Raw genomic sequence first — 14,012 nt, forward strand, 5'->3', positions numbered from 1 at the left:
AAAAAAAAACTTTGATAAAGCATTGATGAGGGAGTTTTTGAAATCCAAGGCAGCAGATTGCTCCTTTCTGTGTATTTCCAGATGTGTGAGACTGGATATTCCTTTACCAGAGCCATGTTGGCTCTTCCCAAGAATATAATATGTGGCAGACACGTTCTTCTCTCTCTCAGGATCTTTTCATAGAGGAGCACAGAGAGAAAACAATTTCTATTTCTGCTCCTTGTTTTTCCCATGTGGAATGTGTTTGGAGAATTGTTTACCTGGGGTGATTGCTTGGTTGGATTCTGGTGAGGATTGTTGGAGCCTGATGGTCAATCCAATCCACCTGTGGCTGGACTCTCAGAGAGGGTCACGAGTTGTGGGTGAGTTAGATAGGGTAGTTAGAAAAGTAGGTTTGTAGTTTTAGTATCTCCTTTAAATAGTATATTAATGTACTGTATTATAGTTATAATAAAGAAATTATTCAGCCTTCTGAGCTGGAGTCAGACATCAGCATTTCTTCCCACCGGGTTCACCTGCATTTACAATAATAATACTCAGCTACCCACTAAAAATGTTACTTATTGGAGTTTCCCTTACTTTATTAAGGCTTGCAGACCTCCCCTTCAGATCTCTGCTAGAATTCCTTGTTAAAAATTTGGATGTTGAGCACTTCCCTGTGGCCAAAGTGCTTGAAGCGAGCAGTACAAAACCTCTGCTTGTGGTGAGCCAGCTCATTCCCCTGCTCCTCCAGAGAGATGGGATAAGTGCCACCCATCCCTGAAAAGTTCCTGCTTATTTTCTCTCTTCATGGGCTCTTTTACCTCCACCTTAACACAAGACAATGCAAAAAAAGGTTTGGGGATGGGAACCTCTTCACTGCCTTCTGTGATAAGCAAAACACAAATGCAAAAATGCAAATAATTCTTCTAGATTTTCTTTTATTGTTGTTATTGTTGTTGTTGTCTTTTATTTCCTAAGTACTAATTTAGTACTGGAATCAGACTCTCTCCTCTGGCATCTACTTTTGGTAAGTCTGAAGAAATACTTCTGATTTCTGTTGTTTGTAAAAATACAATTACAGGGCCAGCACTGTAGCTCCTCATTGGCTCACCCGTTACAAAAGACTGAAAAAAAAGCAGTTTAATACAAAATAAAGCTATGAGATAAGGTTCCCAAATATACACAGCAAAAGAATCCCACAGATAAATGTTAGGAATACTTTTTTTTTTCTGAATACTTTTATTTCCCATCTGCTCAATGAATGTGATGCACAGATCTGCAGCCACAGCTTAGAGACAACTCCAGGGAAAAGTTACTTAAAAAGACTCCTGAGAATATCCTGTGCTTTCTTTGGATAAATATGAACCGAAGTGTGTGGATCTGCAAGCATAAATAGCTCCTGAAGTGACAGGGAATGTAAGAATTTCACTTGGAAGCAAAGGCACAGAATGGAAAAAGCAGCTTTTTTTTTTTCCTTTTTTTTTTTCTCTGTTTTTATGCATCACACTTGAACAGAGATAATGTGGCTAGATCCTTTGAAAAATGAAATCTTGGAGGTGACAGCAGTACTACCAAGGAGTTTTAATGAAATCAGTACTTCTATACTGAAATGAAAATGTTCACGCAGGAAATACAACTAACATTTTAACAAGATTAATAGAATAACACTTGCAATTAATTCTGCTACTTTGAAAATTTTCAGAGCTTTTCCATTCATGAGTTAAAGGCAGAATCAGAAGGACCAACCCTAAGTAGAACACAGCGGGGCAGACATGAAATTTCAGGGGGGTGTAAATAGCACAACCTCTTAGAAATAGAAATACCTACCTAATTAGAAATAAACTTGTAAAACAACAACATTGGACTATTGATTTACCTCTTCAGCTATTAATGGCAAAAGTTGTCTCAGCTGGTAGAAATACTGTTCTTGAGCACAATTCTCTGCCGACAGAGAGGAGCAGAAACACAAAATTAGTAAAAAATTAGCAATAACCTCCTTCTGGATTGTACTAACAGGGGGATGATTTTTAAAGGCTGTTGGAATGAGAACAGTAGTGGGCGAGTTTGGGGTTTTTTTCACAGTCTTAAGCTGTGCCGGGGAGGTTTAGGTGGGACATCAGGAGGAATTTCTTCACAGAAAGGCTTGACCGGACATTGGAAGGCGCTGCCCAGGGAGGTGGTGGAGCCACCGTGCCTGGAGGTGCTTGAGGGAAGACTGAGGCGCCATGGTCTGTCCCCACGGTGGTGTTCGTTCATGGGTTGGGTTAAGTTTTATCCCAACCTAAAAAACTCCGCAATTCCGCGATTTGGCGATTCCGGGACTCCAGCGCTGGCCCCGCCCCTCGGGTCTGGCCACGCCCCTAACACAGACCACGCCCATCTACATTAACCACGCCCCTTTCTCCGCCCCCAGCAACGCCTCGCTTCTCCCGCCCCGCCCCCGTCGCTAGGGGGCGTTCCCCGCCGGTCACGCGCCAGGCCGCGGAGTAGAGCCGAGCTCCCGCATCGCTCCGCCGTGTCCCGGCGCTGCGCTCGGCGCTCGGCTGCTCGCGCCTGCGGGAGCGGCGTGAGGGCGATGCTCGGGGCCGCGGCCGCCTGAGGGCCGGCTCCGCTCGGGTCCCGGCGGAGCGGTGCCGGGGCGGCCGCCATGGGGCTGGGATCCAGCTCCGAGGGCCCCGGCGGCGGCGCCGAGGGCTTCCACGTGCACGGGGTGAGGCGGCGGCCGCCGGGCCCGCGGGGAGACGGAGGGAGGGAGGTTGGGAGGGCCGCGAGGGGCGGCGGGCGCTGGGGCGGCTCCGGCGGGGTCGCGCTGCCGCATCGCGCCCGTGGCGGCCGGGCCGCCCCGGCTCCCGGCTCTCGGCTCCTTCCCGGAGCTGCCACGCCGGCAGGGGCGGGGCGGCCGCGCCGCTCCCGGTACCTGCGGGTGCCCGTCCCGGCGGCTGCAGCGAGCTCGGAGCCGCGACCTGGCGGGACTTGGGTGCCGAACAGCGTGGGGGAGCCTGCGGGGCTGCGCTCGGGGAGCTTGAAGTAGTTCAAGAGTAGAACAGCGCTTCTCCCATCCCTGTTCCCCTCCTTTTCCCCCGGCTCCCCTCCATCGCTCTCTGTTCTCTCTCTCTGCTCTTCTCCTCCTCTCTCCCTATTCCCCTGCTTCCCTCCTCTCCCTGCTGCCTTCTCCGTGGATCTCCACAGCATCGCGTTATGGGGTTAATTCCCGCTCCAGCCGTGCTTTCCCCCGCGGCTGCCTCTCCCAGATGCAAGTTTGTTGTAACTCCTCTCTTTAGCAGATTACACCACGTACAGTGGTGTAAATGCGTATCTGGAGGTTTAAGGATGGGCAGATGACAGCTGTTTGCATGAGTTATCGTTTCTTTTAGTGCGTATTTTCCCTCCCTGGAATAAGAATGGGAGCGTTGCTGCCACGTGCTGTTTCCATTTCATCTGCATTCTGTGTTTCTCAGCGTCAGTATAAATGCCTGTTTGATTTTGATGCCGTTCGGGGTTCTGGTGAAAGTTAATACTTCTACTCCAGCTGTGGTTACAGTGCTCAGTCTTGACTGTTTAAAAATAAAGCATGATTTTTATTCTTATTTTTGCTTTAGAAGCTTTTGCTGAAGTAACTATGCTACTAAATATTTTATAACTTCTATAAACAGTTCTGCCAGCAAAAGCCCCAGTACCAATACAAGTTTATTTATTAAAAAAAAAAGAAAAAAAACGTATCTAGCATTTTGGTAACACCAGACCAAATATAAAATATTGGAGTTTTAACTTTCTTAGCAGTGAACTTCCCAGTTTAGGTGATGAGTGGGTTGTAATTTTGTGCTTAAATTGTGAGGTGGCTCTCAGGAGTCAAATATATCTCAGGTTAAGGGCTGCTGAGTTAACAAAAAGTGAAGTCAAGAGCAAACTGTCAGTAGGTTTGCAGTGATTCCTTAACACCATCTTGCTTTGTCAGTGCACTTTGAAGTGGGTGGACTTTAATGTAATTGCAAATTTTTGGTGGGGTTTTTCCTGGTATGAATGTGTTTTATGAGTGTTCTCTCTGTTGATGGCATCTCTTCTATGACAGCTTTGTTTCTAATGAAATTGAGATGTCCCAACTCTTATTTCTTAGGAATCTTTTGTAAGAGGTGGCACTTTTCTTGACCAGAACTTGTGGGAAGGTGTGTGCTTGTGTAAATATTCCTGTTCCAATGGGCTGGAAATGTGGGAACCCAGCTGTCCCTTGTGTTCAGGGAAATGGCTCTGATGCAAGTGGGGACTCTCACTGTGCTCAGGTTGTTAGAACCATGGAAGAACATTCTGCAGAAAACTCTGCAAATCATGGCAGAAAACCAAGCCTTTCTCCAAACTTCAGTATTTAATAATTCCAGGCTGTGAACTCTGAATCTCAACATTTGTGTCATATATGGGGTTCAAAACCTGCTTTTTACAGCTTGATTGGTGTATCTGTTCATAGTTACATAAAAGTAAGAGCCTAATTATGCACTGCTGCTTGAGGGTGGTCATTTGGTGCCTTATCTCTGGCTCAGCTGAAAAGTAAATATTGAATCAAGTGTAAAGATTAACACTCTCACTTATGTAACTGGAGGTCAGTGTGGAATAACAATAAAATCTGTGTTCTGCAGGTTCAGGAGAACTCCCCAGCCCAACAAGGAGGACTGGAACCTTTCTTTGATTTCATCATAGCCATAGGACACACGAGGCTTGTAAGTCTCAGATGATTTCAGTGTTGTTGTTTTCCACCCTACATGAGCTGTGGGTGCTGCAGTGATGATGAAAGGTGAAAGCCATAAATGTCACAAGCAGAGAAACTTTTCACATTGGACATTAAAAGTAACGGGAAACTTGCAGGGGTTCAGTTTCTTTGGCTGGACCCAAGTTTGAAGGAAAGGTTTTGTTTATGCCTTTACTCACCTTAACTTCTTAACAGGTTGACACAATGTTTATGTTATTGCTCATTTGTACATATTTTCCACCACAAGGTGAATACTGAACTGGTGATTAAATAGAGCTCAACATTTGTTTAAACAAACTTGTTTAAACATTTGATAAAACATGAAAAAGAATCAGTGTGTCTACTTACACTTCTGAGACCAAGAACACAGTTCCTGTGTGTTGAGTTATGAGAGAGTTGAGTTTTGGTTTGATGGGGTTTTTTTTGGGTTTTGGTCGGGGTTTTGTAAGTTTACTTAAAAGGCTCAGAGCTTTGCCATGTATGCTCCACCCTAACCACGTTCAAGCTGAATTCATTAAGTTTGTCTTGGTTTTATGAGGGGAGATGTCTTTTTTGGAAGTGATCATTATAAGGGCAGATTTTGGGGGAAGATAATTTAATCTTCTAACATAACAGAAATGAAGATATTCTTTCACAGTCAGTGTGCAGTGACTTTGAAGGGCTGTTGAAGAGGGATGAAGCTCAGAGACATGAAGTGAAATGTTGCTGCTCGTTGTTAGGACTACACAGTTGGCATCTGATACTGCTGGTTTTATTTAATAGTAGTTGTGAAGGACAGGAATGCCAGTGATGAAATGAAGCAACAGGAAGTACTTATGTAAAGGGATGTGTGTTGACAGTACTGACTGCTTTCTAGTAAAAGAAAATCGAACTGGAAATTGCTGGGATTGTTTGTGAGCCACAGAGACTAAACTCTTAGTTTTGGTTCTTTGTATTCAAATTCTGCCACAGATATTACAGGTGCAACTGGAAATAATGTTAATCCTGTATCTGCTTTACAGAACAAGGAGAACAATATGTTGAAAGATCTGCTGAAGGCAAATGCTGAGAAAGCAGTGAAGCTGGAGGTGTACAACATCAAAACGATGAAAATCCGAGAGGTGGAGGTGATCCCCAGTAACATGTGGGGAGGACAGGGCCTCCTTGGAGCCAGCGTGAGGTTCTGCAGCTTCCAGGGAGCCAATGAGCACGTCTGGCACGTTCTGGTGAGGAGCAGTTCCTGCCTGGCCCGTTACTGTTTGTGTAACCCTGTTTTACAGTGGGATGTTTAGCAGTAATGGCAAGTACTGGGATGCAGTCACACAGAGGAAAGGAACAGAGTCTTGAAGGTTTGTCTGAGCTGTTTGAGTAGGGACAAGGAGTGGGTGGCTGTCAGAGCTCCCAGTGACAGTGACAAAAATAACTCCATCCCAACCAGACCAAACAGTATAGGTGGGAAGGGTTTTTTTGTTTTATGTTGAAGAATCGATGGCAAAAGCAAAAAGATTCTGCCCTGATTGATGTCGCTGTGTTGGCTAAATTCACTGAAGTAATATTAATGTTACAAAAAGCACCACAAATTTATTTTAAAATTAAGAGCTAAAAGACTAGAACTGAAGAGGAAAGAACATTTATGTTTCTGGTTGTTTAAGTCAATGCAATTTCTCAGCATCTTCAGAGGATGTAATTTTAAATTGGTAAGATTTTCTTACTCATCGTGTTCTAAATCTTTCTTGCTCAGAATGTTTTACAGGATGTCACTGGTGGATGTAGATTATTCGAGAACTTCTTTTTTACCCCATTAACAAAATGTTCTTTCCTTCCTTGCTCTGGGAGTTAGGTTTTTTTGATCTTGGTAGTTTATCCTGCTGTGGGTGCAGATGACTCGTGTCATTCTTTCACAGGACGTTGAGCCTTCGTCTCCTGCGGCTCTGGCTGGTCTCCAGCCATACACTGACTACGTTGTTGGATCTGATCAGATTCTCCAGGAGGTAGGGTGCACGTTCCTTCCAGCAGCCAGTGATTGTCTTTGTGCCTGCCAAGTGTTTATTGTAGGATTTGGTTTTGTATAAATCTCATCAAACACATGGGGGTGGCATTGAGGGATTTTGGAGCGTTGGTGTTTATGACAGAAGCTTTATTGTTAAGGTAAACATTATCTTTCTTTTTAATCTGACAATAAAAAGAAGTTGCCACTAAAGATCAAAGTACATTGGTGATTTTTCTGTCTCTGGGTGTTAAATATCTCACACTGAGTAAATAACTATGTAAAATGTTGACTTGCATGTATGGTTTATTAACTACTACTTTTTTTTTTCATAGTCAGAGGATTTCTTTTCCCTGATTGAATCCCACGAGGGGAAGCCGCTGAAGCTGATGGTTTATAACACTGAGGCAGATTCCATCCGAGAGGTAGTTGTGACTCCCAATGGAGCTTGGGGTGGAGAAGGAAGGTACTGATCTCTCTTGATGACAGGTTTTACACTTGCTGTAAATGAGCTCCTCTTAGGAGTATGACTATCAGTTATTGGTGTTTCCAAGTTTAGCCTTCTTTCCTCACACTTGTCACTGAAAACTGTTAATCTTTATGTTGAAAAAAATCAGTTTAGAACTAGGAATTGGGCACATTCAGGATCTAATCCTGCTCAAGTTGAAACAAATGGCAGAACTCCCATTAGCAGATTCATTATCTGCATTCTCATAGTCAAAACATTCAGCTAAAGCAAGAACAAAACCCACATCAGGTTAGATTAAATATTTTGTAAAGATATAAAGTAATTCACTGACAGCTAAGCTGTCAGCATGTCTCAAAGTTGATTGCAGAGTGTTCCTTGACTACTCTTAAGTGGAAATTCTTGCAGGTAGGTATTTCCTGCTATAGATAAAAGACACAAACTATTCTTGTTTTAAAAAGTCAAAATTTAAAATATTACTTTGTTGAGAGCACCTTTTTTGTGTCTTGATTTGTACAGTTTAGGATGTGGTATTGGATATGGCTATTTGCACAGAATTCCAACACAGTCCACAACATCAAGGAAAAAGCCAGAAAGCAAATCACCTTCACCCTCACCAGAAGCTGGAACTCCTATGCCATCCACTAATGGTTACACAGAGGTAGGAAAAAAATAAATTCCAATCTCTGCCACATTCTCTGGAGTTTCAAAATTTTCTGCTGTTTGGGACAGTGGTAATACAGAATGTTTGAGTACAGCATTCAATTTTGTTGAATGAAGTGGAGGTGGGTGAAGGAAAAGGGAGAGCTGATGCTGCTGAGCAGATGCCAGATCACCAGTGTCAGCTGATATAAATTCTTGCCAGATATTTTCTCCCTATTTTCAAGTCTTGCATCCTACAGCTGTGCCACTCAATGAGGATCATGTTAGAGCACCTATTTCACTAGGAGATACACCTCCAGGAACCAAGTTCTGAGAACAGATTGGCTTTAAAAGGCTGAGCTGGAACACGTCCAGAGTGGTGTTTGTCTTTCAGTTTCAGCATCACAGCTTCTCTCTGAACTGATGCACATGGAGACAGGCAGGATCTTTCATGGGAAGTTTGGCTACAGGTGAAGCTTTTGATGTAAAACAGTGTTTTTACTTCTTGCTGTCTTATTCCAGACTCCATTGTTGGCACCTACCTCTCAGAATGACAGCTCTGAAGCAGTTATGAACTTGGATCATTCCACAGAGCAAGAAATGAGTGGTTACTCACCAGAAAGCTCCCTTTCTCCTCCTCCCCCTCTCCAGAGAGTTATGGATCCAGGTATGGTTTTTTGGGTGCTTTATTTCACCAATTTTTTAGAGTACATCTACATAAATTAATATGGTCTTAAACAAGGTAGAGATTTAAATTCAGAACTCTGAGTACTGGTGGTGGTTTTCCTTGAGGTTTTTGACTTCCCTGGATTTCAGAGCTATAGAATTTGGGTACCAGGTAAGTTAAATTTATTTGCATTTAGTAGGAAGGGGACTTCACTGACTTCAGTCTGGATAGAACACGTCCTTTTGAATCTAGAATTTTGTGTTGCATCTAACTAATACTTGCTTTCTCCTTCAGGATTTCTAGATATGTCTGGAATTTCAGTTTCTGAGTTCACAAGCTTTACAGAAGTGTCCAACTTGTCCCCATCTGCCTCCTTCAATGTGCCAGCAGCAGGGGCTTCTGTAGGCTCTGAAACATTAATGCCAAATAGTGAAGCCTCTGCTTATTTTGGTAAGTTCACTCAAGATTTCCTTTGGGTCTTCTTTCTGGAATGGCACCAACTCATGCTGGCTTAACATCACAGTTTTTGGAAATAGGCAAATTTTAATAAAATTCAGCAAGAATGGCAAAAATGGGATGGAAGAAGTAGCAGAAATCAGGATTAGAAATGGAAAAATCTAATGTGCTTTTCCTTAAGTTTATACCATGTGGGTCTCTTTCTTTAAATGAAAATGCTGAGACACTGTCTGATATGTTTTGTTTTTTTTACAAACTCTCTCAATTTCCCAGAAAATGCCTCAACTTTGGACCCTGAAGGTTTAACCCTGTATCCTGAAGGATCAGGCAAACAGCCCACACTGGATGACCTCCTGCCTTCAATTCCATCTTTACCTTCTCTCAATCTTCCTCATGACATTTCTTTAAAGACAACACTAGGAACTGATGCTGATAGCCAGGAGTCCAAGCTGCTTGTGAACAGCATTGAGAGCTCGTTAACCACTGCTCCAGAGGCACCAGAGCATGAAGCAGCAAGTGAGCAGAAAGGAGAAGCAGCTGCACAAGATCCTGAGTGAAATGGACCCTGCTGCTGTTTACAGACTGCTGAATGCTGCAGTGCTACAGCTTGGAATATTTTTCTGATCTTGAAAGAATTACAGTTACTCTATTTTGTCAGTGTAGACAATACTAGAAAAGAAATCACATGAAGTACATATCCTGTTGTCTTTTCCAATCATTGTTTAATGGATTGATCTATGCTCAGAATTTGAATGCTGTCCAAAATCACCCAATCAATAGAGAAATTGATGCAGAAACAAGTTGGACACTGGCAGAATGTCAAGTTCTGGAGTTCACATTTGCCTAGAAGTGCTCCTGAATGTATTTACAAAGGCACTGTGCCTGAACAGTGATACTTAGTGATGATTTTTATCAGTATGTTTGATGGCATTAAAAAAATATTTATAGTTTTGATTTGTTAGAAAACTTTTCTAATGGTACATCTTGGTTAGACTGTTCTTGTGACTTGCAAGGCATTTCTTAAACTAAGATACTTTTACTTACTACTCTAGTACTCTTACTAGACTCCTATTTTTCTTGGTTTAATTCCCTTCTCTGCAACAGTCATTTGTGTACCTTCTTTATCCCTCCTTGGGCAGGAAAGAAATACAATGGGGTTTGAAATTGCAGCCTCAGATGGGACAAAGCCATGGTGGTGGGTCCTGTCATTCACTTCTGCTCTTGAGTGGAGCTGGTGGTGGCCTTGCAGTTAAATAAACAGTGAGGAGGGAGGGAATGATGGTGGTTACTTGAAACAAATTGAAGATGATTTTAAAGTAGGGGTGAAGACTGAATGTCTTGGCTCCTGTAGAGACCAAGAAATAGCTTTTCTTTGTGCTTTTCTATTTACTCATTACTATTTTTATACAAATTGTTTTAAGTCTAAAACAGGGCTGTTGTGCAGCACCAGCAATTGATTTTTGTAGCTTTTTATTTGTTTGCCTTTGTCCCCAAATCACTTCTGAATGTAACGGCAAACATGACATAAACAAGAGAAGACATGGATGGTTTTATAATCCTCAGGGCGGTGATTTATCATGGAATTTCAAAGCTGCTGGTAGGCAATAATACAGCTACTGCAGTGCAAATCCTTTGTAAATGAAGAGAATGGGGTACAAGGCTGGTGTGTGTTTAGGCTATAAACTAAAGTACACTTATTTAGCACAATAGTGCCTGATTTCCTTTGCCCTGGCTCCTGCTCTCTTTCTGCTCTGTCAGTAAGTGACAGCTGACCAGGCTGAAATCTGGTACTGATGAGGGGACTCAGGCTCCCACAGCTCTGCCTGTGACAGCTCAGCTTCAACCAAAGGGTGCAGGCAAAGTCACAGCACATGAGGGATTCAGATGAGTCCACCCTGACAACAAAGTCTGTCTCTGATCTGTTGTTAGTCTGAAAGACTGCAAGTACAATAGTTCTGAGCAGGACTGTTAAAGTATCTGTTGCTTTAAAGAATGTATTAAGCTCTAACTAAAGGCATAGAATTGACAGTGGATTCTAGTCTGCTAAAGGGTCTGTTCATTGTAAGCCAGTTTTATTTCCTATGTTGCTAAAATAAATTTCCTATTTTGTTCCCCCAGCTGACTGTTACAAGGGTGATCAGCCAAACACTAAAAATAAATGTAATTTAAACTATTCCTAGCTTTGTTTGATCTTGGAGCCTGATGCCTGAAGACACCTAGGTGGTGTTTTATTCATGTTGTTTATTTAGAACTGTTTCTATTCCTTTACCTTTCTCAAAAATGGCCATTGGAGGGTAATAGCTTATTTAAGTGACTGTACCATAAACACCTTTTAGAAATCTAAGAGCAGGGAATGTCAAAACTCATGCTAGATTTCAAATGTCACCATAATAAATGGCTTAAACTTACTTCAGTCTGTGTCCAGCCTCTGTGTGTTATGTTAACTGGCTCTGGGAAAGGGTTTGGACAAGTAGTTAAACCTTGAGGCAGAGAATGTTGTGTTCTCCAAACCTGAAACCGGATCATTCAAGTGCTAAACGAGGTGAAGAGTTGGACCTCCTCATCAAATTTCTCTTACCAACCTGGATACTCCCTCACAGCTGCAGCCCAGCAAGTGCAGAGTACTCCTGTTTGTGGGTGCAAAGTGAGGAAAGTGACTGGAATTTTAGTTTTAAAATAAAACCTAGAAAGAATGGGAGAAGCACCTAAGGGTGGCTGGATTCAGAGCCAATACCAAACAGCCACTCAGCCTGCTGCTGTCCCAAACACCTGTTTCCAGGTAAGCAGGAGCTGGATGTGACCTTTCTCCCACTCTAAACCCGACAGCAGCAGCTCTTCTGCAGACACAAGAAGGATTATCTGGGCAGCATCAGGAGAAGGGTAAAACAAAGGGAGGAGGGAGGAGGAGGTCACCTCAGATGTCACAGCAGCAGGGTGATTTATATGGCCAGACACAACAGGATGAGCTGCCAGACCTAAAATTACCAGCTGAGCCTGAGGACACAGGTCTGGCAGACGTTAAACCCACAGAGGCTCCCAGCAGCTCAAGCATTAGAGTGAGGATTAGGCAAAGCCCATCTCCACGGCGCCCTGCTCCTGCCAATGCCACAGAACCCAGGGCTGATGGGGCTGAGCCAGGAGGAGCCCTCAGAGCCACGAGACCTCCTCCCACCTGGGTGCTCAAACCTCTGCTCAACAAAGGCCAAGCCCTGCCCCAGCTGAGGCTGACTTGATCCATGGGAACTTTCCATAGAGCATAACCCTCTACTAGGAATGACTGTAAACCCCCAAGATCATTATAAGGAAATAAACATGCAAACCTCATTATTAACAGAATATGGATGCTGAACTCATTCTGGCTGAACTTGAATGAGTGAATGTGGATGTATTTATTGTCTTTCAGTTGAATACCTACCAGTAGAACTATTTTAACACTAAATTCAGGCAGTGATGATTTAATTTTCCCTCTTAAACTTCCACAGCAGGCCTGACAATCTACTGAACCTCCTACTGTACTGCTCTAGGCTCTGTGTAGAGGCTGCTCAGCCACACTTGGCTGAACTTCTCTGAGCTGCAACTCAGAAATGCTGCAGGAAAAATGGATCTCTGCAATGCTGAGCAGAGATCACACCACTCACACGAACTGGGCTTGTGTACTTCCACATGCATTCTCCATCTTCCCCCAAAACTGGGCACGTATTTTCACCTGCAAGCAGTTACACAAGAACAGGCTCTTAAGAGAAAGCGGCTACGGGTTACTCATTGCATTGAGTGTTCCATTTCCTGGGCACTGCCCACACAACCTCCTTCGTGGCTTTTGCCTTAAGCAAACACTAATTGGCATTGCTTCTGCTGTAGCAGAATTTCAACTGTTTGCTCAAAGTTACATTTCGAAGCTACAATATGTAATTAATATGTAATTATTACATATTACATATGTAATTAATCAGTCAGAGTCCCCTGAAAAAGACATTTAGAATAGTGTCACAATATCCTCAGAGAGAGAATCAGCCATGTCCCACCCAGGCTCTAGTCAGCACCTCTGCTCTGCACGGTGTTTGCACAGCTCTGTACAGAAAAACTTCCACTGTAGTACAGGGAGCTCTTTCCATCAACCACTTTCCTGTTAAGCGTGTGTGTGCTCCCAGCAGCTCTGTTATCCAGCTGGGAGGTGATTCTACCTGGCTCTGGTCAGGAGCCAGCACCACATCCACAGTGTAAGACCATGTGCTTAAAGATTGATTCTAAATGTCAAGTTCAATAAATTTCTAGGGATAAACCTTGCATCAAACAGGACCTCTGTGAAAGGAAAAATAATACCTTGGTGTAATGTCTCTACACCAGTAACTGCCCTGCAAGTCCCTGGCTGCCCCACTCCTGGGGAATACATGGACAATCCAGCTAATAAATCTCAAGACCAAGAGGTAGAACTACACTAAGGCCCCTTCCAACCCAAACCATTTATGATTCTGTAATAAAGCTCATCCAGTTCCAACCCCCTGCCACAGGCAGGGACACCTTCCACTAGAACAAGATGCTCAGAGCCCCACCCAGCCTGGCCAAGAACGCTTCCAGGGAAGGGGAGTCCACAATCTTTCTGCCCAGAACTTATTTTGAATATTTTTTCAGTGTTTCTTAAAGTTACTGGTAAATCCTTCAAGCAGTTCTTCTCATCCTAAAATGATACTTACACTTCAGCTACAAGTTCTGAGTCAATCTCTCCTGCTCTCAGCCTCAACCCATCGGAAGAGAATAAAAAGTTACCTGTCATACGAAAAAAATAATGCTTTTCTGGGAGACAGGCTGCACTACTGAACACTAGATTTGCAACTCCTTCCCATCACAAACTTGGAAATTAGGTAACTTCTGCAAATCTGCAGCCTTCTCTATGATTCTGGCAATCTGGAACTCTGTTCACAATGTTCCCAGGAGCTGTGACTCCCATATTAACTCAATGCTCTCTTACTTCTGCCTTCAGGACTCTTATGGACAGCACAACTCCAGAAAAGGTGACAGAATTTAAAAGGTAGTAGTAAAAGACCCTTTCTCTCACTTTATACACCATGTAAGTCAGAGCTGGGAATCTGGGAGCACA

General features: G+C 43.3%; 1 protein-coding gene across 1 annotated transcript; it reads left to right on the plus strand.

Moving 5' to 3' along the window:
* Nucleotides 1-2,524: 2,524 nt before the first annotated feature.
* On the plus strand, nucleotides 2,525-11,325 carry GORASP1 (golgi reassembly stacking protein 1). Its single transcript, XM_053998155.1, has 9 exons — nucleotides 2,525-2,692; nucleotides 4,611-4,691; nucleotides 5,722-5,925; nucleotides 6,604-6,690; nucleotides 7,022-7,152; nucleotides 7,672-7,813; nucleotides 8,317-8,461; nucleotides 8,756-8,911; nucleotides 9,191-11,325. The coding sequence occupies exons 1-9, from the start codon at nucleotides 2,630-2,632 to the stop codon at nucleotides 9,472-9,474; spliced, it is 1,293 nt and encodes a 430-aa protein (XP_053854130.1). The 5' UTR covers nucleotides 2,525-2,629; the 3' UTR covers nucleotides 9,475-11,325.
* Nucleotides 11,326-14,012: the final 2,687 nt, after the last annotated feature.

This window comes from Vidua macroura, chromosome 1 (assembly GCF_024509145.1).
Source record: "Vidua macroura isolate BioBank_ID:100142 chromosome 1, ASM2450914v1, whole genome shotgun sequence".
NCBI classification, from domain to species: domain Eukaryota; kingdom Metazoa; phylum Chordata; class Aves; order Passeriformes; family Viduidae; genus Vidua; species Vidua macroura.

Bases quoted from the DNA above. Each gene is read 5' to 3' on its own strand.
- GORASP1 (XM_053998155.1), top strand. From the start codon at position 2,630: ATGGGGCTGGGATCCAGCTCCGAGGGCCCCGGCGGCGGCGCCGAGGGC. The intron at 8,462-8,755 runs GTATGGTTTTTT...TTTCTCCTTCAG, and splicing joins CCAGAGAGTTATGGATCCAG to GATTTCTAGATATGTCTGGA. The intron at 8,912-9,190 runs GTAAGTTCACTC...TCAATTTCCCAG, and splicing joins TGAAGCCTCTGCTTATTTTG to AAAATGCCTCAACTTTGGAC.